At 57.6% G+C, this 26,975-nt stretch overlaps 1 protein-coding gene across 1 annotated transcript; it reads right to left on the minus strand.

Moving 5' to 3' along the window:
* WDR97 (WD repeat domain 97) lies at nucleotides 1-26,384 on the minus strand. The gene is made up of 31 exons (XM_063300017.1): nucleotides 26,360-26,384; nucleotides 26,102-26,268; nucleotides 23,537-24,129; nucleotides 22,968-23,089; nucleotides 21,796-22,456; nucleotides 21,316-21,464; nucleotides 19,409-19,645; nucleotides 19,218-19,308; nucleotides 18,588-18,720; nucleotides 18,311-18,438; nucleotides 18,010-18,034; nucleotides 17,417-17,872; nucleotides 17,084-17,239; nucleotides 16,128-16,283; nucleotides 15,703-15,774; nucleotides 15,179-15,361; nucleotides 14,632-14,745; nucleotides 13,730-13,888; nucleotides 12,750-12,881; nucleotides 11,837-12,057; nucleotides 11,037-11,304; nucleotides 10,622-10,855; nucleotides 9,215-9,415; nucleotides 8,944-9,065; nucleotides 8,113-8,272; nucleotides 7,366-7,437; nucleotides 6,993-7,112; nucleotides 4,320-4,391; nucleotides 2,877-3,043; nucleotides 2,023-2,084; nucleotides 1-338 (listed from the first exon to the last, which is right to left on the minus strand). Exons 1-31 carry the CDS (start codon nucleotides 26,382-26,384, stop codon nucleotides 136-138), a joined length of 5,661 nt encoding a protein of 1,886 aa, XP_063156087.1. The 3' UTR covers nucleotides 1-135.
* Nucleotides 26,385-26,975: the final 591 nt, after the last annotated feature.

Below are 26,975 nucleotides of genomic sequence, written 5' to 3' on the forward strand. Positions count from 1 at the left end.
AGCTGGCCAGAAACCACATGCTGCCTAAAATCCAGTCAGGCTGGTATTGCGCAGCTCTTCAGCGATGGATCCATCCCGTTCCTCCCCTGGATGCCCGTTGGCTCCATCCTGGAGCTCTGCAAGCCAGCTGTGTCTTCAAGGATAGCTGTCAGCATAGGAAAACTTTGGGATGAAGTACTTCTGCACTAACCGCTGCGTGGCAGTAAAAGTCTTTGGCGATGCCGGCCTCCTCGAAAGGGATGGGAAGGGTTCCAAGTTGATTTTTGGCAGAGGAAGTTTCACGAAGGGGACAAAGCCGCTCATGAGATAACGTGGGAAGATGTATGGAAAGTAGAAGCCTGCATTGGAAGGACACAGCAGAGAAGGGAAAAAAGGGGTACCATCCAAGGGCAGGCACGCACATTCCTTTCTGATGCCAACGTGAACTGGGGCAACAGCTAAGGAGCCTAAATAGCTGTCTAATGCCTGCTGTACGGATAGATTAGCATTTATGGGATGGCTTTCGGCAAAAGATCTTCAAGGCTCCTATCTCATATAGATTCTGCCAGCCCCAAGAAGACCTGCTGAGGTGTGATAGGAGGGGACTCCAAAACGGGCATCCTTGGTGGCAAGTTCAAACAAGCAAGAAGAACACAGCCTCCAGTAAGGCACCTATAATGCTGGTCTTGGGGTAAACAGAATTTTGGGATTTCCAACCCTCCTTTCTAGTGAGTTCATTAGCGTGGGGTACCGTTTTTCAAGCTTGGCAACTTTAAGATGTGTGGACTTCAATTCCCAGAATGCTGGGCTGGGGAATTCTGGGAGCTGAAGTCCACTTAAAATTGCCAAGGTTGAAAAACACTGGCGTGGACTCTCTTGGGATGCTTTGAAATGCTCCTTCCCAGGTTTCTCCCCACCTGGGCTGGGTTGCCATTGGCTAAGCTGCCTACAGACTTCCTTTCCTGCTCTGCTCTCCCACTGCCCTCCTAGCCTCCCCACATCAGGCTCCCCTCCTGCGGAACAGCTTGCCCACCTCACCCAGGCAAGGGCACCTCCCATGTTCCTGGCCTTCTAGAAGCTCATAAGACTTTGGCTGTTCCAGGAGACCTTGGGAACTTGAGTGTCGTAGAACTCCTGATACCAGGAACATTACATTAATTGCAATTTTTTGATCCATAATTATATATCATATTTCTTTGTGGCACTGCATTCTGCCCCTTTTGCAGCTGCAGCCCTGGCATGGTGCCCTCCAGGGATGCTGAGGCTACGAATATGGGTGAGTTGGGCCCCGAGCTATCTTGAGAACTGGAGAAAGCTGCAGGAATCCATCTGAGAAGTAACAAGGCCTGGGTGACCATTGCTACAGAAAAGGTCGCAGTTGGCACTTAGCTGCCCCGTCCTCAAGCACCTGCACCCCAACTGTGCCTCTGCATCCAAGAGTCACTCCTGCCTGGCTGCCCACCTGGTACTGACAGACAAGCAAGATGATCCCCAGCTCTGAAGCCTTCAGAGAGACATCACCCCAGTTTTGCAAGCCCCGCCCTCACCCCAGTCCACATCCTTCACCATTCAACCTGGGAAGAATGCCAGTAAATGCTAGAGGAAGAGGCATGAATATATGCTGTCTACTACCTAAGGCAACCCCAGGAGTCCACTGTGTCCTCACAAGACCCCATCAGGACATAGGCCAAAGCATTGCTGGGGGAGGAACTCACAAAGGGAAACAATGGACAGACAGACAACCCCCCACACTTCCTTGGACCTTCTGCTCAAGCAGAAAAGCCCTGGGAGATCCTGACTCCCCTCCCTGAGCAGCTGCCCCAGCCCACATTAGGGACTGGTGATAAAAGTTGGAGGAAGCCACCAGCTGCTGTCCTTGGATTGACCTGAATTAAATGGCACAGACAGCACCACAGTGTGGCAGAACTGGGCTTGGCAGGGAGGCACCAGAGAAGGTTCCCGCCCATTTTTCAGCCATCTCATGCACCAGGAGGAGGAAAGATGGAAAAGCATTAGATGGGTGGGGCAAACCCCAACACTCACGCTCGGGAACTCTCGTTCTTAGCATTGCATTGGTTTCTCCCAGTCGCAGGATTGCTTGAGCCCTGTTGCAGAAAGGCAAGAGCTCTTACCAACCCAGCATAGCAGGATAAACAAACCAAGGAGGTTGGATCAGGCCAGACAGTGTCTTCTGTTCCCACAGAGGCCACCCAGATGCCACCAGCGGTCAGCTTATAAGCAGGACACAAGAACGTCTGCTTTCCACAGGCCATGTGTCTTCCTGTGCAGCTGAGAGGCAAACTGGGGCACAGCAGAAGGAAAAAGGGGCTGCGGCCTCATGGAGGATGGGCTGCGTCCCCACCTGCCCCTAAGCAGCAGACAAAGGTGCTCTGGAAGCCTTCCTTCTGTCCTCCTGGTGTTGCCTTCATTTTGTCCTCAGCCCACGAGTGGGACAGACTTAAGCAGCCCTCCACTGTGCTGGCGTTTGAGTGGTGCTTTCCCTCTTATTCCAAAACCATCCCAGGGCAGCCCCAAGGTGGGTTTGATCTGCAAGGCTTTCTCACCCATTTCCTCAGGGGAAATCAATAGAGTCAAGAGGGGCAGGAGAGGAATTAGCGGGGGGGGGGGGGGAGCAGCCAACTTCACGCCGGTAGAGCATTCACTGTCCCAAGCTCAAGAGCACAATTAGCACAATTCAGCAATGGAGAAAAGTCTTCTTGTAGCAGCAGCACTCATGGATCAGTGCAACTGGGGAGGCTCCATTTCCCCAAAGCCGATGCCTCAAAACCCGGTCAGCTGAACGCACCGCAAGGGGCAGAGCCCCTCCACCACAGCAAGAGCTCCTGGCCTGCTGCTCAGATCATGGCACCACATTCAGCGTGAGGACAGCAACTTACTTCTGAAGAGGGGGCAATGCCAAGACAGTGTCCTGGGGAGAGTCCACCACAAAAGGGACCAGCTCTTTCATTTCCTCCGGCTTGCTCTCCAGCTGTCTTTCCGTGAAATACTGGATGGCATCAACAGGGCGAACAGGCTGCTGCCAGGGACTGGCCTGGTCTTTGGCCTGAAAGCAGAGGAACAGACTGGCAGCATTGCCGCCGCCTGTCAGCAGTACCCAAACAGAGTCGGCTGCGCTTCGGTTGGTGCATTCGGGCCCAGGATCAAAACAGCCGCTGAGGCGAAGAGGCAGAGAACAGGAAGCGCAAGAGGCCCCTGAGCTTCCCTTTCAGAGGTCTCTCCCTTTGGTGCTTCTCCCAGGAGACTTGCCACCTGTCAGCACTTAGGGCCTTTTAGCAGCAAAGACCGTTTTTCATGGTGCAATTTATATGCTGTAATTTTGGAAAGAGCGGGTGCTTTTCTAACACGATGTTGGTGGCGGCGGTGATGATATGATAGTTCTGAACTCCTCTACCTGGCCTGACCAAAGTAGTAAGTTTCCAACCCGGACTATCGGCAGGGTTGCAAACTTGGCAGAAGGTTTCCTTGACTTTGGGGCACGGCTGGTGGCTGTGAGCGAGCCCAAAGGAAGGTTATCTGCAAAGGGGAGACCTTCGGAAGTGCTCCCTTAGAGCTGTCTCTCTCCTGCGTTACGGGCAGCCGGCATAAACAGGTGGGCCAGCACAGTGCTTAGGGGCCTTCCAGCAAAGTGTCGGGCTGGAGCACGTTTCTGTGGCCACTGTCATGACTGCCCAGCCCAAGCTGAGTTGGGGAGAATTCTTCAACCCCAAGGCACCTTCTCAGGGTCCTTGGGGAGGGGGATGGCCTCCTGAGCGTCCAGCCTCCCTGGCCCAACAATGTGCTTGTCAGGGGGGCTCTGGCACGCAACAGACCGGAAACCCGGAAGCCAGCCTGCTCCTGCAGCCCAGTGTCCCAGGAGGAGACGATCTCTTGAAGGCCTTTGAAGGACGCGGGGAGCATAGCCAGGACCAGGCGGTTCCTGTACTTGCCTTTTAGGGGAAGAATACGGAGGGCATTGTTTTACGGCTATCTTACAGGCGTAGCGTGTTTTTGCCTGCCCCTCAGGATGGTGGAAAACCCTGCTAACTTTCAGCAGTTGTGATCAGCAAGGTTCCTGGGTTTCAAAAAGAGGTTTCAGGGGTCCCTGCAGCTCTGCCTCACGCTGCTCCTCTGCACCACCCAGACAGGATTCACAGCAGCGCTCCCTTCCCACTCAAAGCATGTGTCCCCCAGCCATCTCCCTGCCCAGTGCAAGGCCCCTCCCATGCTGGGCTGTGCACCATGGATGAGTTTCTGGTCAGGAAGACAAGGCGCTCATGTGGCCCTTGAAGCGACACGATGATCTTGAGGGCTAGACCACAAGGTGCAAGAGAAAGACTCACCTTCTGGGGGTCTTCCGAGCTGTCCTTCCTCCCCAACTGTTCCTCAAGATCCTCCTCCCTGTCCATCACTTCCTTAAAATAGGAAGACAAGATAGTGAGAGCCCACCTTTGTGATTTTTTCGTCCCCTTCTGACAGCCAATCAGAGATTCAGGACAGAATAAAGGAAGTCGCGGGACACCTTTGAGTGAGATATGACCACCAACCTGGACAACTTGAAAGGCAATGCACTAGTTCACAGGCAGGAATAAAGAGAGCAGGGCCGCAGTACATAAACAGCATCTGCTCCCTGTTTTACCTGAAGGTGCACTTATTTAAAGGATAAATGACAAATTTATCAGTCCAGAGTTCTCACTTGAGGCACCAATGTCCAGGCTCAAATTATCCTACTTTGGGCACACTATGCGAAGACCTGGCTCTCTGGAGAAGGCCCTGATGCTGGGAAAGGTGGAAGGAGAGAGGAGGACGGCCAGCAGCCAAGTGGATGGGTTCAGTTACAGTAGAGATGAGTGCACCGTTGGGAGACCTGAAAGACCAGGTTAGGTATAATCATGGAGAAAATCTACCCCTGTGGTTGCTAGGAGTAAAAAATGACTTGATGGCACATAATCAATCAATCAATCAATCAAATGACAAATATGTGCACACAGGTAGTTCTCAACCTATACCCATTTGGTCGGTGACCGTTCCAAGTTACGATGGCGCTGAATGGGTGGTGGTTATGACTGGCCCTCGGAGTTCTGGCCATCCCAGCACCCCTGCGGTCACATGATCACAATCTGGGTGCTTGGCAACTTGTCTACACTTAGGACAGGTTGCCACACACCCTGTGATCATGTGATTGCCATTTGCAACCTTCCCCAGAAAATCAACAGGGAAGCCAGCAGGGAAGGTCACAAGTGGCCGGGGCAGATTTCCCCTACCCGTGCACCCTCCCCCAGCCCCTCTGTGCTTTAACTGTGCCAGTCACTTGTGCACCCCCATGCACACTCCCCGACTCACACAATGTCTCCCATGCACCTTCCCCGACCTGTGCCGTGCCTCTCACGCACCGTTCCTGTCCCACACAGCACCTCTCGTTCACCCCCTTGCACCCTCATGCATGCTCCCTGACTAGACTGACCATATTTCCTTGAGACAAAAACGGGACATTGGGATGGCAAAACGGGACGGGGTTAAACTTATGTAATATTCTGCATTCACAAAAAAGACAATAAAAAAGTTATCGACAGTAAACTGGGAAGGTGCAGGAGGGGGAGGTGCGGCAAGGGTTGGGTCCGGAGTTGGGCGGAGAGGTTGCAGGAGGGCTGAGGGTGGTGGCAAGCTGGGATGGGAGGACGGGAATGGAGGAGTCTAGTGAACGGTTGTCCCCGACAACCTGTTCCTCTCTGGCATGCCCTTTTATTTTATTTTCTTCCCACCATTTTGGCCTGAGAGCCAGTCGGCTTCTTTTCTGCTGGGCGCCCTTTTCCAACCGGCTTCCACTGCACTGATTGGCAGCAGCGACTCTTCCTCTTGCTCACTGCCGATCAGCTGTTCCTGCGGTTCCCGCTCTGGGTTTCCCGCCGGATTGAGAACTACTGCCGATGGGTAAGTCAGCCTCCTTTTCAATTTCAATTCCAATTTTTTCCCGCTTTTCCCAATAACGGCTCCAACGTTTTTAGAAACAGGACAAAATTTACATTTATATTAAAATGACGCGACATTTGGGAAATGTTAAAAAAACGAGACTGTCCCGTTCAAAATGGGACATATGTTCAGCCTATCCCTAACCCGCACAGCGCCTCTCATGCACCCTCCCTGACCCTCCCCCACACCCCCTTGCTTCCCCCCACCCCCGCAGAAGCCACTTATCTGCCTGCAGACCTGGGACTTGCAACTTCCTGCTGACTTTTCCACTGACTTTGGTTGTGGGAAGCCAGCAGGAAGCTGCCTCGCCTAATAACTCTGGGATTCAGTTAACGATGGCAACTGGGACTGCAGGAATTGCTAAGTGGTGTGGTTGCACTTTATGACTGCATCACTTAGCGATGGAAATTCTGGTTCCAGTTGCCGTTGTAAGTCGAAGACTACCTGTATGCCTGTAAGCCAGCCTTCTCCATCTCTCTGGAGGATTCTGGGAGCTGGCAGTCCCAACATGTCATCTGAAAGCTATCCAGAAAGCTTGATCCAGAGTGGAGAGGATCAGGCAACAACACCCGTGAGCCCAAATGCAGAAAAAGTGGAGGAACTCAAAGCTGCTGGGCTATGGCAACGCTCCCTCTGTGGTCTGCCTTTGGGATGACCCGGAAGCTTCAGCTGTCACAGAATGTGGTGGCCAGACTGCCGGCAGGGAAGCCCAGTGATGCAGAGTGACACCTGGTCTGCAGCTGCTGCAGCAGGGAGCGTCTGAGCCTCAGAGCTGCTCAGCTCCTGCCAGTAGCAAAGAAGTGGGAATGCCGAATCCCTCTGCAGGCAGGGAGAGGTTTAAAGCATGCAAGCAGACCCCACAATCCGGAACAGGCAGGGTGAGGGGGTGTGTTGTCTGTCTGTGTACGGCAAAGAGGGAACAAAGGCTTGGGCAAAGCTGCAAGAGCAGGTGTGGGAGGAGGTGTGGTCATACTCACGGCCTGCCACCCACTGAGGGGCCGACATAAGGATCTCCAGGGCCCCTGCTCCCCCCCGCCTCCCCGTACCCGTCTCAGGGGAAGAGCCGCCCTTTTCTTGGGAGCAGGCTTGGCTGGCTTCATAGCACCCCCGCTGGGCTTCCTGGCTTCTTTGCGGCTCTTCTGCAATGGCTTCCGGCTCTTCTGTTCCTAGGTTAAAAAGCATAACCGCCGGTCTGCAAGTTCAGAAGCCCCCAACTCACCTGTTTCTGTGGAAACTTCAATAAAATTGCCTCTTTATACATGGATGTTCCCTTAGGCTATTTTTACAAGGGCATATAGATCCAGGTAGACTGTTTCTTCGTGTCTTTTTGATTGCCAGAAAGGGGAACCAAGCCGAAGGCGTCCCTGGAACAACTCGCACCGGCTGGGCATGGCCGGTTCTCTGCAGCTAAAGCCTCACCTTGTGGCAGCTCTGCAAGGACGGCTTCTTCCCAGACGAGGCCCCTTGCACCCACAGCTGAATTCTGTGCTCCTGGGAAAAAAAGCAGGAAGCCTGAGCCACGGGCCCCCCCTTTTCAGCTAAGCAGACACCCCACTTGGAACCGCCAAAGGCCTGAGGGACTTCCCTGTCTGCTAGGAGGTGAGGGCACAGCTGTGACTGTGCCACTGCTCCCATGCCCAGCATCCACCATGTTCACGAGGCTCCCAGCCACGGTCGGTCCTCAGGCTGAACTGAACCCCCCCTGCAAATTGCTGTCCATTTTGAGGGAGCCTGTTCGGGCATTTACTCGCCATTGTGAGGTGGGCCAGGTATGCTCCTCCCCAGGAAGGACAGTTAGCCCACATTTCTCTTCCGGGGGTCTCCCTTAGGGGAGGAGGCTCAGGCTGCAGAACTATGGCTCGTTCCCTTCTCCCTGTTTCTGATGTCTGAACCAGGCTCCCCAATGCTCTGGAGTGCGGACACAAGCCCAGTGCTTGTCTGCAGCCCTAAGGGAGCCCCGCTTCTTCCCGGGGTCACGGGCAGCTACAGATGCCCCCTCCATGCCTCTGTGGACTGGAAAGCAGACAAAGGCCCCAATCCTAATGAGTAACATGTGCAAAACACTGATTCGCTTCTTGCTTGGAAAGAAATACTTCTGCAGTGGCAAAGGGTTGGGCTCAGGGTAGAGCATCCCTGCCCCATCCAGAGGGTAGAAAAGGGCAGCACCTGGAAAATCCTGATCGCTTTCTCCAGCCATTGGCTGCAGAACTGCTGCACAACCTCCTTTGGGTCCTCCGTGCCCACTGGCCAGGAATCCATCTCCTTGAAGAAATAGCTGTCAGGGTCCTGAAGCCCCAGCCCTGTTATCATATCCTTAATAACTGCCCTGAGAGGAGGAGGAGGAGGAGGAGGAGGAAAGCTTTCCTTAGGCTACAGTTTAGTATCAACAACAGGCAGTCCCCCCCACCGGCAGGAGCTCCCCCACCCCCTTGTGCTAGCGGTGCATTGCTGCAAAGAAAATGGCTCCCAGCAGAAGATGGACCCTACAAGTGTGGGGTGCTGCCCTGTAAGCAATGCTGTGGCAGGACCCTCAGCAGGAGAGGGGCTTTGGGGCAGCCCTGCACGCCTGCATGCCTGGGCCTCAGAGTCCGCAGTGGAGGCTGGTTCTCCTGCCCAAGATGGGCCTCCTCAGGGCTGCAGAGGCACGAGCCAGCCGAGGGGGGAGCTGCTGGGGGGCCCATGAGTGAGAGAGCGCGTTGGCCATCTCCCCTCTGCTCCTCGGAGAGCACTAAGTTAACTGTGACCAGTCCATCATGCTGCACGCGATGTGGTTGGGAAGCACAGGGCCTCAGAGCGGCAGCTTCTTACCAGCAAGCAAGTGTTGCCCACCTGCAGCCGGAGCCCACCAAGCACCAACCCTTCCCTCCTTAGAAAGGGCAGGCCAGCAACCCTCCTGGCTTCTGCTGCCACCTGAGAGGGAGGCAGCTCACCCTCGCCCAAGGAAGGGAAGGCTGCTTGCCCAGGAAGTAGCCTGCAACCTCACAAGTGCCTCCTCACCGGCGGGGGGCAGGAGCTATCAGGTAGCAAACCATCAGCTGCACGATCGCGTCCTGGCTCTCTCTGTCCAGCATCAGGAGAAGGCGCAGTGCTTCCAGGGAGAAATTCTGCTGGATCCTTTCCTAGAAGGAAAGGACGTACGCTGGGATGTGCGGCCAGTTCTCTGCTGAGATGTAGCGCATTCCAAAGGGGGCCCTATGGGAGCCCCAACCCCACCAGGGCCTGCCTTCGCCCGCCATGCTCCCCCAAAGAGCAGCCAGAGCATCCTCACTGGCAAAGAGGGGACGTTGCCCTTCTCATTCAGCACTTGGATCAACGTGTTCTGGATGCTGCTCCTTGCCTCACTGTCCAACTGGTCTTGCAAGAGTGCAATGATGCCCACCACTTTTCTCTTGATGTTGACATCGTGGGAAAGCAGGCTTTCTTGGAGTGTCTTCAAGAAGTCCTCCAAGCTCATCTTGGGGGGGAAACCCTGTGGAGAGGGAAGCCCAGCTCAGGAGGAGCAGGTGGCAGTGCACCCCTCTGGGCCAGCCCAGCTCCTCCTCCTCAAGCACAGGGGCCCAAGGCTTGAAGGCACCCAAGACATTGCAGGCAAACGCCAGCTCTGGAAAAAGGGGCTTGAAGGCTTTGTTGTTGGTGATATCTAAGTAATAAATGTACCCACAGATTTTTTAAAAAAATAACCATTAGTTTATGTTGCCCAGCTGGCACACTACTCACTTCTTAACATCTCCACAAACAATATCTAATCAACAGTATCTCATACTTACCATGCACAACATAATTACGACAGTGCTAATGTTGGGCAAAATTTGTTTGTCTCCATCCATCCATCCATCCATCCATCCATCCATCCATCCTATTTAGGTAGCTGCCCATCTCACAAAGCCGTGACTCTGGGTGGCGTATAAACATAGCAACCATTAAACACCAGCTAAGAATCTAAAGACAGTCAAGCACAAACACACACATAAACAACCCACAATTGGGGGAGAACGACAGTCCCTTGACCTCATACAGCCACCTTGCAGGCTTTCCATGGGATCCCCAAGGCTGATGAAAAAAACATATTTTCAGGGCCTTCTGGAAGACTAACAGAGATGGGGCTAACCTCACCTGGGCGGGGGGGGGGTGATGTTCCAGAGGACGGGGGCCACGGCAGAAAAGGCCTGCCGCCTGGGTCCCGCCAGATGGAGCTCCTCTGGAGAGGGACCCGGAGCATACCCCTGGTGTGCTGGACCTGGTGGGATGGGTAGTTGTAATCGGGAAGAGGTGGCCCCTCAGAGAACCTGGCCCCACGCTCAAATGTTATCGAAACACAGGCAGAGGCTCACCCATGCATTTAAAAAGGGAGGAATCCATTGGGCTTCCCACCCACAGCTAACCCACACCCTGAACCCTAATCTAGCCATTTGACCTCTCAGGCCTCTTCCAACCCTACAATCCATCTGATCTGTGTCCATGCCGCCCGCTAGGCTGAACTCGGGCTGTCTGGTTTCTAGGTCAGCACAGCAGCCAACATCGCCACTGTTCGTGCATGTGCTGAATTCTGCATCAGGGCATTTGGTGACATCAGTGACTTGCTTTTCAGTATCTGGAATGAGGCTGCTGTTGCCTCAAGCTCTGAGCTGCAACAGGTGTAATTTTCTACCAACGGAGGTCACTAACCCAAGACAACCTCAAGGCTAGCCCGTTCCCAAGAAAGATTGCGGTAAGGACTAGAAGGTAAGAGATGGGGGGGGGGGGAAAGGCTCCCTAGTGTCCTTGGTCTCCAGCAGGCACCTCTCACCTCTGGGAAAAGCTTCTGGAACCATGCTTGGCCCACAAAGGGCAAAACAAATTCCGGCACCTCCCTCGCCGGTTCTGGATACTGGGACTCATCCAGCTGAGTCAGGAAAATCCCGGATGACCTCTGAAATTGAGGGAGGGGAGGGAGGATCTAAGGCCCAGGCCAAACACTCACTAGGGGGGCAGGGGGGCGAGTGCACTTGTGACCCAGCTTGGCCCTGAACCTGGGCCTCCTGGAGCCCATGGGCCTGGGGGTGCCTCTGACGCCAGCCAGGGGACCTCTGCGGTTGGGGAGAGAGGGGCACCTGTTTCGGGGAGGGGACTTCCTCCTTCCTCATTGGTGTGATCCCGGACTTGGAGGTGCTGTCCGTGGCCACCAGCAATGGCTCTTCCTCAGGCGGTTCCTCCCCGGCAAACGTCCATATTAAACTGGCCCTCGAGGAGCGTTCTGACGCCTGGCAAATGAAGGAAGGGACAGGCCCCTTCACAGCCTCTCCTGGGAACAGCCTCGGAGCCCACAGCCAGAGCACCCCTTCCTGGCCCCCAAGACCGAGCCACCCCTGCTCCCATGGGCTGGATTCCGGAAGCAGAAAAGGACGTTTTCTCTTCTGGGCCACGCGCTGCCAGCCCTACTAGGTGCACCAGACTGGGAAATCACAGGAAGGCTGAAAGTACTTTTATTGAAATTGGCTATAGTAGCAGAATGCTTTGGAACTGTGGTGCTGGAGGAAAATCCTGAGAGTGCCTCGGACTGCAAGAAGATCAAACCAGTCCATCTAGGAAATAAAGCCGGACTGCTCACTTGAGGGAATGATATTAAAGGCAAAACTGAAATACTCTGGCCACATAATGAGAAGAGAGGACACCCTGGAGAAGATGCTGATGCTGGGGAGAGTGGAGGGCAAAAGGAAGAGGGGCCGACCAAGGGCAAGGTGGATGGATGAGATTCTAGAGGTGACGGACTCGTCCCTGGGGGAGCTGGGGGTGTTGACGACCGACAGGAAGCTCTGGCGTGGGCTGGTCCATGAAGTCACGAAGAGTCGGAAGCGACTGAACAAATAAACAACGATAGTAGCAGAACCTCGCAAGGCAAACTGCGCTGTACCTCCTCCCTCTTTTATACCCCAGTGAATCAGGGAGCGTCTGCCCGAGCCGCTTCCAAATTTTGTCTTGCTTCTCCGGCTTAAAAAGTGTTTCAGCCCTTTGCCTTGGGAATGGTTCTCGCATATTTCCATCAAGTCCTTTACTCTCCACGCACTCTGAATGATGCTGAAGAAGGTGCTCCCACTCATGATGCTCAACCCACTGCCCGTTCATCCAGACCCCCTGGAGCAAAGACGAGGGGCACTGAAGCCAGCCTTCCCGCCCCTGAATCCCAAGGCCAGCTGGCGTTCCCGGACGCTCAGCTTTTCTGCTCCAGAGCCACCCTCCTTGAAAGGCTCAGAGCAGGGGATGGATTTCCAGGTGGGCGGCATCACTGCGGGTTCTACAGTGGGAACAGCCCTTGGGGGTCAGTAGTGCCAGGGCAGCCCCCAGGCCAGTCTTCAACACTGCCCAGGGGCTGGCTTGGCTGTGGCTCTCCTGATACTCAGGTTTAGTGCTCAGGCCGTCTGGCACTGTGTGCCCCCTGAAATCACCCCCCTCACACACACAGGCTTCTGTCCTCCAATATCGCCTGTGATCTCTCACCATTTTGTCCTCCACTCCTTGTGGGTGGGGAATCCGCTGCTGAAACCAGGGCACCCATTCAGAGTGCTCCTGGGGGACGGGCTGCGGGCCTCAAAGGGCATCCACTGGGTGGGGAGCACAGCCTCCTCTCAGCTTGGGGCTGGAAAAGCAGCTGCACAGTCTGCCAACCGCCTGCCAGCTGACCTAGCCTTCCCAGAGGGAGGGTCAGGCAGGCCATCCCCCCCTTCTGAAGAAGTCCAGAAGGGCAGCCTGGCCCCTCTTGTCATTGCACATCACGCCAAAGGGGTCCTGGCCTTCCCCCAAGGCAGCAGCTCCCTGCCTCCACTTACCTCCTGAGGTCCTATCACCGTCATGAGCTTCTCCCTCAGCATGTCCAGGGGGTAAAGCTGCTGGGCCACCACGGAATTGGGGATGAAACCAGAGGATATTCTGGGCACCTGGAAGCTCTGGCTCTCCAGCTCCTGGAGACAGAGGAGGAGATTTAGGCAGCCCTCCCAACCCTTCCCCTCCCCAACCCACCCCTGGAATGAGCGGCATCTGTCTGTTGAGGCACCAAGGATGGGCATCCAGCCTCCTGGGCATTTCCAAGGTGGGAACAACTGCCCCTCCCTCTCCCTGCACGCACAGACAATGTTCTTGAGGGGTTTATGCAGGCCAGCTTGCTGCTCTCTTGAAAGACCTGGTGGGAGGCTGCAAAAGCAAAATGCCTCCGCCAAAGAAACATCATCGCCAAGAGAAAGGAGCACCCAGTCCTATTGCTCTTGGCTGGTGGCCTGAAGACACCCCCATCTCACAAAGGAGAGGCAGCACCCCGGGGCCCCAGGGAGCCCCAGCTGCCGCAAACGCTGAACAATAAGGCCACATCTGCTTTGACAAGGAGGCGGGAGAAGGCCCTTCCAGCCATTCTGCTTTACGGGTGAGCAATTCAGCGCCCAGCTTTGTTCGGCTGCAGAATGAGAACCGGCGCCCGACAGAAGCAACTGCAGGGCAAGCGGGGCAGGTGCACCAGAGTGCACTTGGCAAGGAACCTCAAACGGGAAGCTGCAAGGGACCGGCGGGGAGGCTCTCTGGGGGTCCAAGCCATCCAGAGTGCTTCTCGGTGCAGCCCAACCGGGAGGGAGATGATAATGATGGGGGGAGCAAGCAGCCCCCTAAGGGACTGAGGGAGAACAGGTGGGCCGCCCACAGGCAGCCCTGCTCAGGAGACGGGTCGGGGGGCCATGGAGCCTTCCCTGCTTCCCGCACACTGGCTCAGGCTGTCCCTGGGGTTGGGAGAGAAGCAGCATCTGCCCCCAAAGGGTTTGCTCACTGCAGGTGACATCAGCCCCTGGTGGCTGGTGGGCCTCTCTGGAAAGAAGCCTTTGGTGATGATGGACAACTGGGGGCTCTTCAGAAGCGAGGCGGAGGCCAGGTACTTCTGGGGCTCCTGGCCCGTGTGCGGCGAAACTGGTCCCCCGAGGACAACACTCTGGGCACAAGACACAACAAGAGAGGGTGTGTACCCCTTCCGCTGCATCCCCTCCTTGCCTGCAAAGGCCCTCCCAGCATCCCCCTGCCAGGAGCACAGAGCTCCGGGTTTTGTTTTTAAAGGTTCCTGGCCCTCGGGGCAACAGAGAGTGGAGGAGCAGGAAATCACACAGGGTGGTGGTCACAGGGCCGCAACTAGGGTCTATGTCACCCGGGGCAAACATGGATTCCGCACCCATTTTGGTGCCCCCCCAGCACTCATTTTGGTGCCCCACCAGCACGGCGCCCGGGGCACATGCCCTGGTTGCCCCCCCATCCCCGTTGCAGCCCTAGGTGATCAGATCCATCGGGGAAAGTTGCCACAGAGCACGGACCACTGAGCCTGCAGCCCTCTCAAGAAACTGCCCTCCAAGGCTTCCTTTAGAGGCCAGCCAGGGACTGGCCCCGCTCACCAGGGAGGTGAGAAAGGGAGGATTTGCTGTGTCAAAACCTCCTGAATTTGGAACGCAGGCAGCCACTCTGCTGGGCCACAGGGAGAACAAGCAGCTAAAGGCCCCCTCCGCTGCCAGGGGGGAGTCTTCTCTCAGCTGCGCTGCTCAGAGCCCCGCCTCTCCCCGCTCTCAGCCTCTTGTGCCCCCCCTTGCAGCTCCTGGGGCTGAAATGTGCCTTGGGGCCCCAATTCCCGCAGGGCCAATCAGAATCCGGTGGGCACAGCCGGGCTGGGGTGCTGCGGCAGCCCCTTACCTTCTTGCTGCTGAAAGAGTCCCTCCAGGGGCTGGGGGGCAAGGGGGCTTGGGGGGCACCTAAGAGTTGAGCGCTCACTTCGGACTTCTCAGCCCTGCCCGAGCGTGCAGCCGACTGAGGGGAAGCAGAAGACCTCTGGTCTAGCAGGCACCCGAGCGGCTCTGCTTCTCTCAGGACCGTCCCGAGCAAGCACCATTCAGAAGCCTCCCGTTCTCTGGGTCTGCAGTAAAGCCAGACCTGCTTCCAGCCTGGTCTGCTGCCCCTCCTCAATCGTCCTGGGTCAGAAGCAGACCCCCTGGCTGCACCTCCACAATCCAAGCACCCGCCCCCCCAAGACCCAGCCCGGCGCTCCCTTCGTGGATCGGCCACTGCCCTTTGCCATCCTCAAGTCCGGAAGGGAAGTCTCAAAGGCGGAGCCCAGAGCAGCGTCGGTCAGTGGAAAGGAAGCCGAAGGGCTCTGGTGCCCACAGGTGGCAGAAGCCCTCTTGGTTGAGGCACCTTGGCACCTCTCCCCCGCGCAAACAGACCTGCCTGCCTGGACTCTCACCGTGACCGCGTCCTCCACGGACCGTCTGAGGGCAGGCAGGGACACTCGCCTGCCAGCTCTCGCCGGAAGGGGCCCGAGGGGCTCCGGGGCCTCCTGAGCCAGGTGGGGTGGGGGCAGTCCAGCCCTCTCCAGGGCGGGGGGCTCCGGCATCCTGGCAGAGGAGGGGGTGGTAACGATGTCCACCTGAGAGAAGCCAAGGGCGACTTTTAGGGCTGAGCGCTTACGCTCAGCTCCTCGGCAGGAGGGGCCCCAACCGCCCTGGCGCAGCCCCCACCAGCTTCCAGAAGCCATTCCCAAGTTTGCAGTTTGTAACCTGACGAGGGGAACAATAATTCAATTTGGGGTTGGAAAATAACCCTATTAACCAGACCTTATTTTAATTAAGCAAAAGTATAAACACGAACAGAAAAAAAACACAAGTTACGTACTGGCATCACCCCTTTTTTTGGAAGGAGGTCCTCAGCTTGTTCCTCAAAAGCTCCCCCCTCCCCAAGAGATTTGCACCCAGGCAAGCGGGCCCTCACCTTTTTCCTCTTTACCTGCAGCACAGCAGGAATACCAGCTGAGGATGGGTAAAGCAGGGAGGGACTGACATCCTGTACCAGGGAGGGGAAAAAGGTCCCTCTGTAAGCATGCCAGGGGAGAGGAGGGCAGGGCAGGGCAGGGCAGGGCAGGGGGTACACAGCACGGCCAGTGGCAGCCGTTCTTGTCCAGAGCTGCCACAGGGAGAAGAGGAATGTGGAGGCAGTGCTGACCCAGTGAAGCCACCCAGGGAAATCCCGGGTGGCGGGGGGTGGGATTGCAGCCTCATCCCAGAGGCACTAATGGCTCCCAAGAGGGAAAAAGAGGCATCCTGAGGGGCCCCAGGGGCCAAGGCCTGCTGCTCTGAACCCCAGATTCGAGTCTGAGACCCCAAGGATGCAGCAGCAGACAGAAAAAGTCCAGTTACCGCAAAGATGGAGCTGTCCGTTTCAGGAGGCCGGGGCTTAGCAAAGCCCCCGAGGAACATGCTGGAAATGGTGGGTCCACGGAGTGCAGCAATGGGATCCACCTGGTCCAGGGCTTCCAGCACTTCATCTGCATCAAAGGGATCCTCTTCAGGGATCTGTGGGGAGAAGGGGGTGGGGTGGGGGTGGAGCAGAGGCAGCCAAGGATCCAGCCCCAGGGGAGGGGTGTGTATGATTCCAATGACCCGCCTGCTTTGGGGCCCTTCAGCTGGCAGAGAAACAGCAGTCTGGATCTGGAGGAGAGCCACGGCAGTCTCTCGTAGCCAAAAATCAGAGCCCAGAGCACCTTTTCTGACTCAAACATTTGATCAAAGGCAGAAACTTTGGCATCGCCTGAACCTGGGACTCAGGAAAACCCCCATCCGGCGGGGGAAGCTGTTGCCCATTACTGACGTTGCCAGGCCTGTTCCTGGTCAAGGGGCGCCTAGCGATGATGCCCAGCCAGGTCTGCAGAGGCAGAATTAGCCCGCTGGAGCTGCAAACCCTAACCCTAACCCTAACCCATGGACCGTCAGCCTCTGCTTGGCTCAGCCTTTGCCAACTGTCACCAAGCCTTTTGCAGAGGATGAATCCCCCTCCCCGGTGCTTGGTGCCCAGAGGAGCCTGTGGCAGGGAGAGGGCATGTAAGAAACACCAGCTGCCATGGAAACTCCCTGAACATCAGGGAAGGTGCTCCGTGGGCGTGGCGGGGGGCTGGGGAGGAGAAGCCTCTGGGTCCCTCCAGCAGCCCAGGCACTGGCAGAAGGGGGCCGGCTCGCTTTCGCTTTTGCAGCTGTCCCTGGTCCTGCCACACCAGGGAGAGCTGGGCTGCTGGGCAGGCCCTCGATTTGGCCTTGAGGAGGGGCGGGGGGTCAGGCCCAGAGCCCCTCCCCAGCCGCCCAGGCGGCTGCAGCCCTACCTTCAGGCTGAGCTGCTTCCTGTAGAAGACCTGCAGGTAGCGCTCAAAGGCCTCCTCCCGCATCTTCCTGGTGAAGCGCAGCTTCTTGGCCGGGGTGATTTTCCCCTCCTGCAGCAGCTGCAAGTCCCAATTCCTTGCCACCAGCTGGGAAATGCCCTGCAAGGGATGCCCAGGTCAGGCCCTCCAACGCCACCCCCGCCCGGCCCCTTGTGCCGCAAAGCCCAGGCAGGGCGTGCAGAGGAGCCCTGCTGGGGCTTGGCTGGGCTCCGTCCACCATCCTGCGGCCTAGCCCCTCCTGGGGGCTTGGTTTGCTTTTTCATGGCGCTGACTGACCTCCAGCTTGGCCCGGGCTTCTCTGACCTCCCTGGACTCTTTCAGGGTCATCCGGCAGGATCCAGACATGGGGGACCTGCAGGAACGGGAGCAGAACCTCCTCTTCTCCTCATGGCCTGCAGCATGCCTCCTTCCTCCTTTGCCAGAGTTGCAGGGCGGCAGCCGTTCTCTGAGCCACTGGAGGCTCCTTCCTTGCAGAAGCCACAGAGGTGGGAAACCACTGCCCCCCCCGAGCTGGAGGGCCCAGGCTAGCAGCCTCCGGGCAACCTCAGCTCCCAGGATATGCTCCATCCCCATTCCAGAAGGCTCTCTGTTCCAGGCTAGCTCCGTGGTGGTGTCCCTGTTACGTCCCTGCCTCTGAGTCCTCCTCCGCAGAGAGTCCCCCCCGGGCTTCTTTCCAATCCTCGGCAAAATATACTGGCCTCCTTGCCCCCCACCCCCCGCAAGCCATTTAGCCTAAAAAAACAGAGATAAAATCACACCCTTCTACTCCACTGATCTCATGCATTTCGTATCTTTACGACCTCCTGGGCTAGAAACTGGGAGACGCCGAGTTCTAGTCCTGCCTCAGGCATGAAAGCTGGCTGGGTGACCTGGGCCAGTCCCCCTTGCTCAGCCCTGGAAGGAGGCATCAAGGGCAAGCCACTGCTGAAAATGCTACCAAGAAAACTGCTGGGGCTTGTCCAGGAGTCGAGGGTGACTTGAAGGCACACACACAAAAAACCTAAAAGTGCTCCAAGCAGCGTTCAGAAACAAAGGGACCATCCTGGAAGGGACCCAAATCTGTGAGGAAGGAGGCTCCCAGGCCCCCAATCTTAAGCCCAGGCATCCCGCAAGCGTTCAGGGGGATTGTTGCCACCCAAGCACACGTCCTGCCCAGCCCCGAGCGCTTACTCGGCCTCCTTTGAAGGCAGCTCCTGCATCAACCGGCGGCGGTTCTCCCGGACCAGCGCCTCAAAGTTGGATGTGCTGATGGGGAGGGAAACGTTCTGGAGGGGCTCCAGGAACTTTGCCCACAGCAGCTGCAGGAGGAGGAAGAGGGGCCTGAATCCACGGAGGCAGGCCTGCCCGCCACCCTGGCCTTCCTATGCCCAGAGCAGACAGGCCCCCAGATGTGGGGAATGGTGCAGGTCCGGTTGCGAAGGCGTCCCTGGGAGTCAGCTGGACCCACCTTCATCTGGTAGTAGCTGGGCAGGTACTCGCTGTGGGAGATGAGGTACAGGTGCTGCTCCAGGCCAACCAGCAGGTCCCCCTTGTGGTTGGCAAAGGCCAGGCTCTCTGGGATGGTGTTCAGCTTCAGGTGCCTGCAATGTGGACCCTGCAGGTGAGGAGAGCAGAGCTGGGCCCCGTGGCCCCAGATGGGGGACAGACTGGGGCCAACACACAGAACATCCAAGACCATCCCCTCTGCTGCTGAGAGGTGCAATAAAGATGCACAGAAACAGCCTTAAGCCCCTTTAAGAGTATAATATTCAACCACTATGGCAGGCAGGGTGGATGCCCTCAAGGGCACTTATAACCGCTGGAAACGTTCCTGGCCAGTGGCGAGGGCATCTTGGAAGCAGCCCTGCTATTGCCAACTGGCTGCCTGCAGCTGAGCTGGACATCCCATCACAGAATGGGAGACCCCCACCTGGAGGCAACGCCTCCCTCAGGCGAAGAGCCTGGGCTGCACCGGACCAGCACTCGGGTGCACAGACTTCCCTTTTGCTGCTGCAGGCAAATGTGCTGGGGAGGGGGTGGGCTGCGCCACGCTGTGCCCTCTGGGGACCAGGCCCCCATTCCCCCACCTGGCCCTCACCGGAGCAGCCTGTTCCTCATGTCCCAGACCTTCACCGAGCCGTCCCGGCTGGCCGAGGCAAACAGCTTTAGGTTTGGGCAGCAGCAGAGGCCTGGTGAGAGAACGTTGGGCACACAGCAAGTGAGAGACGGGGGGAGTTGAGGCCTGCCCAGCCCACCCAGCCCGCCCCCAGCTACGCTTCCCTTGTGCACCTGTGATGTCGTCCTGGGCATCGTCCTCGGGCCCATGCTCGGAACGCGTCTGCTCCATCAGGTTGTAGTGGACGATGCTGTAAGTGACCGTTCCGGGGTCCTGGAAGGCCACCGCCAGGGTCTCTCCAAGAGAACACATGTGCCACGCAGGGCAGGCGCAGGAGAAACACAGGAGCAGCAGCAGGCATTCCTCCGCGTAGGGGAAGAGGCGCCACATCTTCACCGTGAGGTCGGCACCTGTTCCGGCCAAGGTCGCTGCCTGACCACCTTGGCCTGCCACTCCCCCCTCCCCAGGCTGACCACCTGCTCCAGGCCTTTTCTGACCCTCTGAGATTTACTGGACTCTGCCAGAAGAGTTACGTTCACAGATGGGTACAACGCGCGATGGAATTACACGCCTCCCTCTTATAAATGGGTGTTTATTCACTTGGCGCTCTCTGGCCTCAGGTTATGACTCTCCAACTGTTGCGAGCAAATGAACTTGGGCTGTCGGCAAAAGGCTTGCTGGAAACGGGGCAACCGATAGAGGAATTTTAAGTTGTGCAAATGCTGGTAGCGAGATAGCAGGTTGGCCGTAGTCTGCTGAGAGCAACACACGTTTGCCAAGCAAAGCACACGAAGTACGTGAGAGGGCACGTCTGCCCACCTTGTTATGCAGAAGTGGGAGCCGGGGGAAGTAAGTTCAGTGCAGTGGGAGCGAGGTAGTTAAGACCAGCACAGGGAGAGTCAAGAATGAACCGATGGGTACAAAAGCAGGTACGAAGGAAGATGAACTACGAGGTTCTGAAACGGTTCTGAAAAAAAGGCCGCGGGTGAAGCAGCCGAAGCCAGGATAGTCGGCAGGAGGGGAGGGGGAAGCCAACAGTGCTGGGTGCTCACGTAAACAAGGCTCAGCCAGGCTGGCCTCCCCTACCCCCTGCCTGTCCTCTCTGGCTGCCCACTGCCTGCCCAGAGGGAACGGTGTGACAGGGTCGCAACTCCCCCCTGTGTTGTTTCTTCTCGCTGGGAAATGGGATCGCTTTACAGAGCGAGGCCGATTCCTTCCTCCCAAACCCAGTGGAAGGTCTATCTGGGATTGTTACAGGGATCAGAGAAGCCGCACCAAAGGGGCCCCAGGCGTTACTGCAAAGCAACAGATGCCGAAAAAAATACCAGCCCTGGCACACTTCAAGGAACTGTGCGGGGACAGCAGTGCCTACAGCTTCCTCACAGAGCTGCTGGCGGACTGGCATGAACCTGCGGGCAGCCCTGCGGGGAAGCAGCAGCACCTCTACGGGGTTGCGGGCACCCCTGAGTCTTTCCCCAAATCGTCAAAGATGGAACAGCTATAGAGGACTTTTCCGGGAGTTTTTGTGTAATGCCATCTTTTCCGTTCCACTTTTATTGCCTTCTATTTGTTGTGGAGCTGACTCTTGTTTTCACCCTTTGCTGCCGGCTGGCTTGTCTTACACGTGGCGGTGGATATTTTAAACGGTTGTGTTTACATTCTAGGGAAGCCACCGAGAGTCGTGTGGATTGTGGTGGAATAGAAAGGTGTCAAATAAATCAATCCCGGGGGTGAGGGGTGGGGAAGCTGGGCTGTCTGGATGGCACATAAAGGGGAGGGAGAAGCAGGGGAGAAGAGCGCCTTTGCCGCCCCTGGTCAGGGCCAGTCCGTGTCTTCAGGCTCATCGGCCGACGAGCTGGTCCCAACTGGGCGTCCCTTTGCTTGATGAGCGAGTGCCAAGGAATGCAGTGCTTGGGCAGACCCAGCACCAGAGCTAGCTGAGGTCCTGAGCCTTCCAGGGAGTTGATTTCCTGGACCTGTCTGCCCAGGAAGGCTGACACCGGGCCCCTCTAACTCATGCCTGGGAGCCCTGGGACTCCCTGAAGCTCCTTTGCCTTCCCCTCGGGGCCCTGAGACTCACCCGCTGAGAGGACACACGTCTGGGAGGGGTACTCAGCCAGCGCAGTGACGGGCTCAAAGCTATGTGCCTCTACTGTGTACTGGACTCGGCCCGAGAACCAATCTAGGATGCTGAGGGAGCCATCTTTGTGCCCTAGAATTGGCAGGAATCTGGCATGGAGAGAGACACCGCAGGGGACAAAGGTGTCCCCGGATCAGAACAGCTGCAGAACAACAGATTCGCCCCTGCCTTTTCGGCCTCTCGATACCCCCCAGCCAGGACTTTAAGGATGTGCGTCCCCGGCCAAGGGCTCCTGTGCAGGCATCGCTCCCTGGGATCCAAGGCCTGTCCAGAGAACCCAGAGCAGATCTCTGCAGGAGATGGCTTGAGAAGCCCCTCCCCCAGGGCCAACAGGACACCATGACCAGGCTGGCAGCAGATGCGGGCCAGAACTAAGGATGCCTGGGCTGCACATTCCTGAGGCTCCCCTGCACTCCGCACCTGTTCCTGTCCTGCCCCTGGAGGGCGCCTTTCTGCCACGTCTTCCGGTAGCCTTGGCTCTGGGTCACTTCCAGCCAAGTGGTGTAAGCCTTGTCAGGGTCCACCAGGTGGCTGTACAGCAGGAGACAGCAAGGCCTGGATCCCCAGAGGCTGCTGGAGAAGCTCTTCTTCACCGTCATGGGGCTGGTGGCTGTGTTGACGCGCAGCACGTGGCCTTGCTCCAGGAGCACGAAGAGGGTCTCCCGGGGCAAGCAGTAGGCCACCTCCTGGGCCCGGGAAGGCTGGTCCAAGGAGAGGACAGACAGGGGAGCGCCACTCTGGGCCTCCAGCAGCCGCACCGTGGAATCCTGGCACAGGCAGAGGACACGGACAGGGAAGTTGCCTATCGTGCTCAGGTCAGTGCAGCTGAGCCGCTTGGCAGGGGATCCCAGCCAGGCGTACAGCGAGTAGAGCTGGTTGATTTTCCAGAGGTTCAGGGTGCAGCCCGAGATGGAGATGACATGAGCTCTGGTGTGGGTCTCCAGGGCCTCCACAGGCTCCAAGACATGGACCTGGTCTACCTGGTCAATGGTGTTGAGGTTCCAGGTGCGGACGGTCCCGTCTTGGGAGGCAGAGAAGATGAGGGGCCGCTGGGGGTAGATGGTCACAGCCACGACTGGAGCTGGTGGCAAAAGCGGTGTCACCAGGAAGAAGAAAGGTCTTCTCAGAGCTGGAGGCCTTTTCCAGGGGTGGGGGAACAGCTGCTCAGAAGCCCTTGGAGAGAACTAGGCGCAGCCCAAGCCAGCGTTCCTCAGCCTTGGGAACTTTACAATGCGTGGACTTCAACAAGGCTGGCTGGAGAATTCTGGGAGTTGAAGTCCACGCATCTCAAAGTTCCCAAGGCTGAAAAACACTGGTATAAGCTGTCAAAAGCAGTGACAGCAGAGGAGCCCTCTTCCTGCCTTCAACAGAACTCACTCAAGAGGTCAGGCTTTCCCACCACATACTTTCAGGCTGATAGAAGCTTCCCCTGTTGAACTTCTGTCAGCCCTTCAGCTCTTTTGTAAAGGAAAGAGCAACCCTTGTGCTCTCCTCAGCCTCCTTGTCCACGAGAGGAGGACAGAAAGGAAGGGCAGGGGTTGGGTGTCTCCTCCTGCTCAGCTGAAAGGCATCATCCCAGCAGCCAAACTCACCCGTGTGCCCCACAAAGACGATCTGGATGTGCCACTCCTTGTCCCACACCTTGATGGTTGTGTCCCGCGAGGCAGTGATCACGCAGCCGATGGCTTCGCAATAGGCGAGATCCGTGATCTCTCTTCAAAGAGATGCAGGGGAACCTGTGAGAGGTTAACCCTCTCCCATCTCAGCAAGCCGCCCGCCTCTGCTGGCCACCTAGGAGGGGAACTGTAGTCTGACACATCGGAGGGCCCTGAGCAGGATGGCGCCTTGTCCTTGGAACCACCGGGGACTGGCCCAGTTCCAAGCCCAGCCCTCCGCCATCCATCGCACTGCCTTCCCCCCTTCAAGTACACAGGAGTCCCTGGGGGGGCAGGGGACCAGCCCAGATCTCTCCCTTGGCCCCCACTTTGGGCTTCCACCACAGCGGGGGACTGGAGGCCTGGCAGGCGTGGCGAATGAGAGGAGGAGAAAGGCAGTTTTGGGCACCGTTCCCATCCTGACCTTCCCGGGTGCCTCCGAGAAGTGCCGAGCCTTGTTGCCCACAGGGGCCACAGACGCCCCTCCCCAGCCCAAGGGGCTCCACCTGCTGTGGAGTGTCGTCTTGAAGGCCAGGAGGTTTCCGCCCCTAGCGATGTCAAAGGTGGCCACGCCGGCGTCACAAGAGGCGAAGCAGCGCTGGGGCTCACTGCTGCTGGAGTCCAAGGCGAGACGGACGAAGACGTCGTGGGGCCCCAGGCCAGTGCGCACGCTGGCATGGCACTGGAGGCTCCGGAAGCCATAGCGGAAGTCCCAGAGGGTCAGGTTCCCATCTCCGGCTGTCACAATCCGATTCAGCTGCTCGCTGTATATGCTGCAGTGGATGGGCAGCAGGGACTGCACCTGGGAGAGCAGCCGGAAGTGGGGGTCCAGGACCTGGAGGCCTCCTGCATCCCAGGCCACGAACTGGTCAACCTGGGAGACGTACAGGACCCCCGCCATGGGGGCTGGGCCCTTCACGCTGCCCCTGCAGCAGCCGTCCTCCGTCAACAGGTGCAGCGTGTTGGCCGAGTCCAGCACCACAAAGGCCTTCCTCTGCGAGTCGTGGGTAACGTGGCGCACGGGGCTGGCTAGGACGAGGCGGCACCAGTGCTGCAGCCCGTGGCTCAGGTAGGTGGTCTTCATTTCCTCCTTCTTCATCTGGCCCAGAAAGAGGAAAGGCTGTCTCTGGGCAGCTGCCAGGAGGAGCCCGTCGCATGGCTGGCTGGCTGGGAACCCTGCCAGAGGACTGGCCAGTGCCAGGCTGGGACCCTGCACCGAGTTCCCCATCTTCATCTCCGCACCCTCCGCTCAGTGGCAGCGCCACTACGAAGCATGGGGAAAGACCTTCAGCTCCGAAGGTGCCAGCAGCCCTGCCCACCTGGCTTTCGTGCCTGGTAAGGCTTGACACAAAGGGGCCGCAGTTCGCCAGGGCGGTTTGCCAGGCAGCGTGGGGCCAGGACTCCTGCACAGTGTGGCTGACATGGGGCCTCTTGGACCACTCAGAACACTGGCTTGGACTGTTCTGGGGCTTCATCACCCCAACACCCATAATCCTCCATGTGTAGGAAGCATTGGGATAATCGGGAGCTCTCAGTACAAAAGAGGAATACAAATTAATGGCTGAAAGGATGCTGCACACACGAAAGGCAACCCTGCTTTGCTCTCATCCCAGACTGCAGCACTCAGAATAATGGATTTAAATTGCAGGGAGGCGGAGGCCACGGGACCCTTAAGACAAACTCGGCAACAGGAAGAGCAACTGGCAGGATGAACGAGCCCCTTCAGGGCCTGCGTTCAATGGGATGCCAGACAGCCATCTGCCTGGGGGGCTCTGGTTTGGATTCTTGCCCTGACTGGGGTCAGACTTGGGCCTCAGGCACCTTTCTGCTCTAAGATTCTGTGGTTCCAGCAACCTACCTAATGCTGTGTGTGGGTTCGGTGGGGAGGGAAGGCTAGCCAAGGGGGGCAAGGGAGCTTTGTTTGCGCCCACCTCCAACAGGCTTGAGGGGCAAAGAAAAGCCTCTGCGTCCAGAGAGCAGCTGTGACTATGCAGAGAGAGCGAGCAAGCAGAGGCTGCAGGAAAACCTGGGCACACCTCCTGGAGGCTCTGGAGCACTTTAGGTGCAGGAGCCCAGGAATTCTGGCTGGGCAGAGCCCCCAGAAGAAAGCACTGGGACCTCAGGCCTCATCCCCCTTAAAGGCGGCTTCGCTCTGACCTCCAGGTGGTCTCTTTACCCACGGCTGTCCTGCAGGAGGGCTGGCTGAAAGGCAGGATTTAGCCTCCTGGCCGGAGCAATCATGGCACCATTTCCAGCCATCGGGCTGAGGGTGGCCTTTTGTGGCTCTGCTGCCCCATCAACGTATCTTCCCTGGGGAGCAGAGGAGTAGCCAAGCTTTCTGGTGTCTGCCTGAGCCTCTGAGCAGAGACCAGCCCTGGCCTCCATTCACACGGCTGCTCCAGCCCCAAACTCAAAGGGCTGAAGAGGAGATACGACCCATGCTGTGGCCCCTGGGCTTCTGTGTCCCTCACGCACCATCTGTCTGCTGGACTGCTCCACCTCTGGGTCGGGCGGCACTTCTACCACCCAGGTCTTTCCCTGCTCTGCCAAACTACTCACTGGTGCCTGCCCCCTTGGTCCCCCCCAGCACCGTGCCACTGGGCACCCAACTGCTGGGCACTGCTCTGCCTCCTTCAAGCTGGGGACAATGGAGGCAGACAGATGCCGATAATCCCCAGATCCAGCTTTGGAAAATGGATTGTCCTCCAAATGCATTTCTCTTTGTCTTTCACCAGATTGTTTTTGTATTTGCATGCCAATTAAATTCCTATTTCCTACCAAAAAGTTTCTCATTTTACTATCATGCAAATAACTGTTCCTTTGACCCTAAATCTCCTGATGCACGTAAAAAAAAGCGAGATTGTGCTGTTATGGCTGCCATCTGGACTTTTTCAACCACCGACCCACGGGAAGGATCCCTAGAATTACCTCTGGGGAGGGATCCAACCCAAGGAGCACTGAAGAAGGGCTGCTTCCCTCTCCTGCTGCAGGGCCAGGGCTGCTCCACCCGGGCACTTTTCCTGGGAAATCGCCAAGGCAGCCCAGAAGGGCAGCCCCTCTGAGGAGCGTACCTTCTCCACAGCCCGGCGGAAGCCCCGCTGGAGGAGGCCCCAGAGCTTGCGCCCCCTGGCTGGCCCCACTCCATGGGGAGTTCCTTCCTCTTCCTCCTCCGCTGTCACCTTCTCCCAGGCTGGTGGGGACAGCTGGTGCAGCCTCTTCCTCTGCCCCCCTTGGCTGGCTGTAGGAGGAGGGGAACAGACAATCAGGGGGAGAGGAGATTGCCCCCCCCTGCCCAGCAGGTACCCCAGCCAAAGAGGGACCTTGCTTACAGCTGCCGCCTGAGATCTCCGCCATCTTGCCAGTCTGGCAGGTCTAGGAATTGCTCTTCTGTGGAAGGCAGATCAGGGGCGAAAGTCCACAACGCAAGGGCCAAATTTCTGGCCAAATTTCAGGGCTGGACTTGGCTCTGAAAAACAAAAACAAGGGGTGCACCAGGGATACTCAGGGGTGGTCAAAAAAGTCAAGATGGCAGCCACAAGGTTGCCATCCAAGCCGACCTCCCGACTTTTGACCTTCCAAGCGGCTCCTCAGCCGGGGCAGCTGAATCCCAGACTGCCTGGACACCCCCTTGGCTCCCAGCCCTCCCACACTGCTCAGGGCCCACGGGGCTGCATTGCATGTGGGCCTCTTCTCCTCTTCCAGGTCTCAGGTCCTCCTAGAGCTTCCCAAGGCGGGTGTGCAAAATAGCCCCCCTCCCGGCTTCAAGGCCCTCACGGGCTAAGCACCGGCTTGGATTCTTCCTGGAGGGCAGCGGCAGTCCACCCGAGGCCCCCCTTTGGGCCCCGATTCTTCCCCCCTCCCTTGCAGGCAGATGGAAGCTCCTGTAGCTTCCTGCCCTCGGGGCAGCAAGGAAAACTACGCCCCCCCCCAGCTTGCATGAACTGC

This window comes from Candoia aspera, chromosome 3, assembly GCF_035149785.1.
Source record: "Candoia aspera isolate rCanAsp1 chromosome 3, rCanAsp1.hap2, whole genome shotgun sequence".
Classification (NCBI taxonomy): Eukaryota; Metazoa; Chordata; class Lepidosauria; order Squamata; family Boidae; genus Candoia; species Candoia aspera.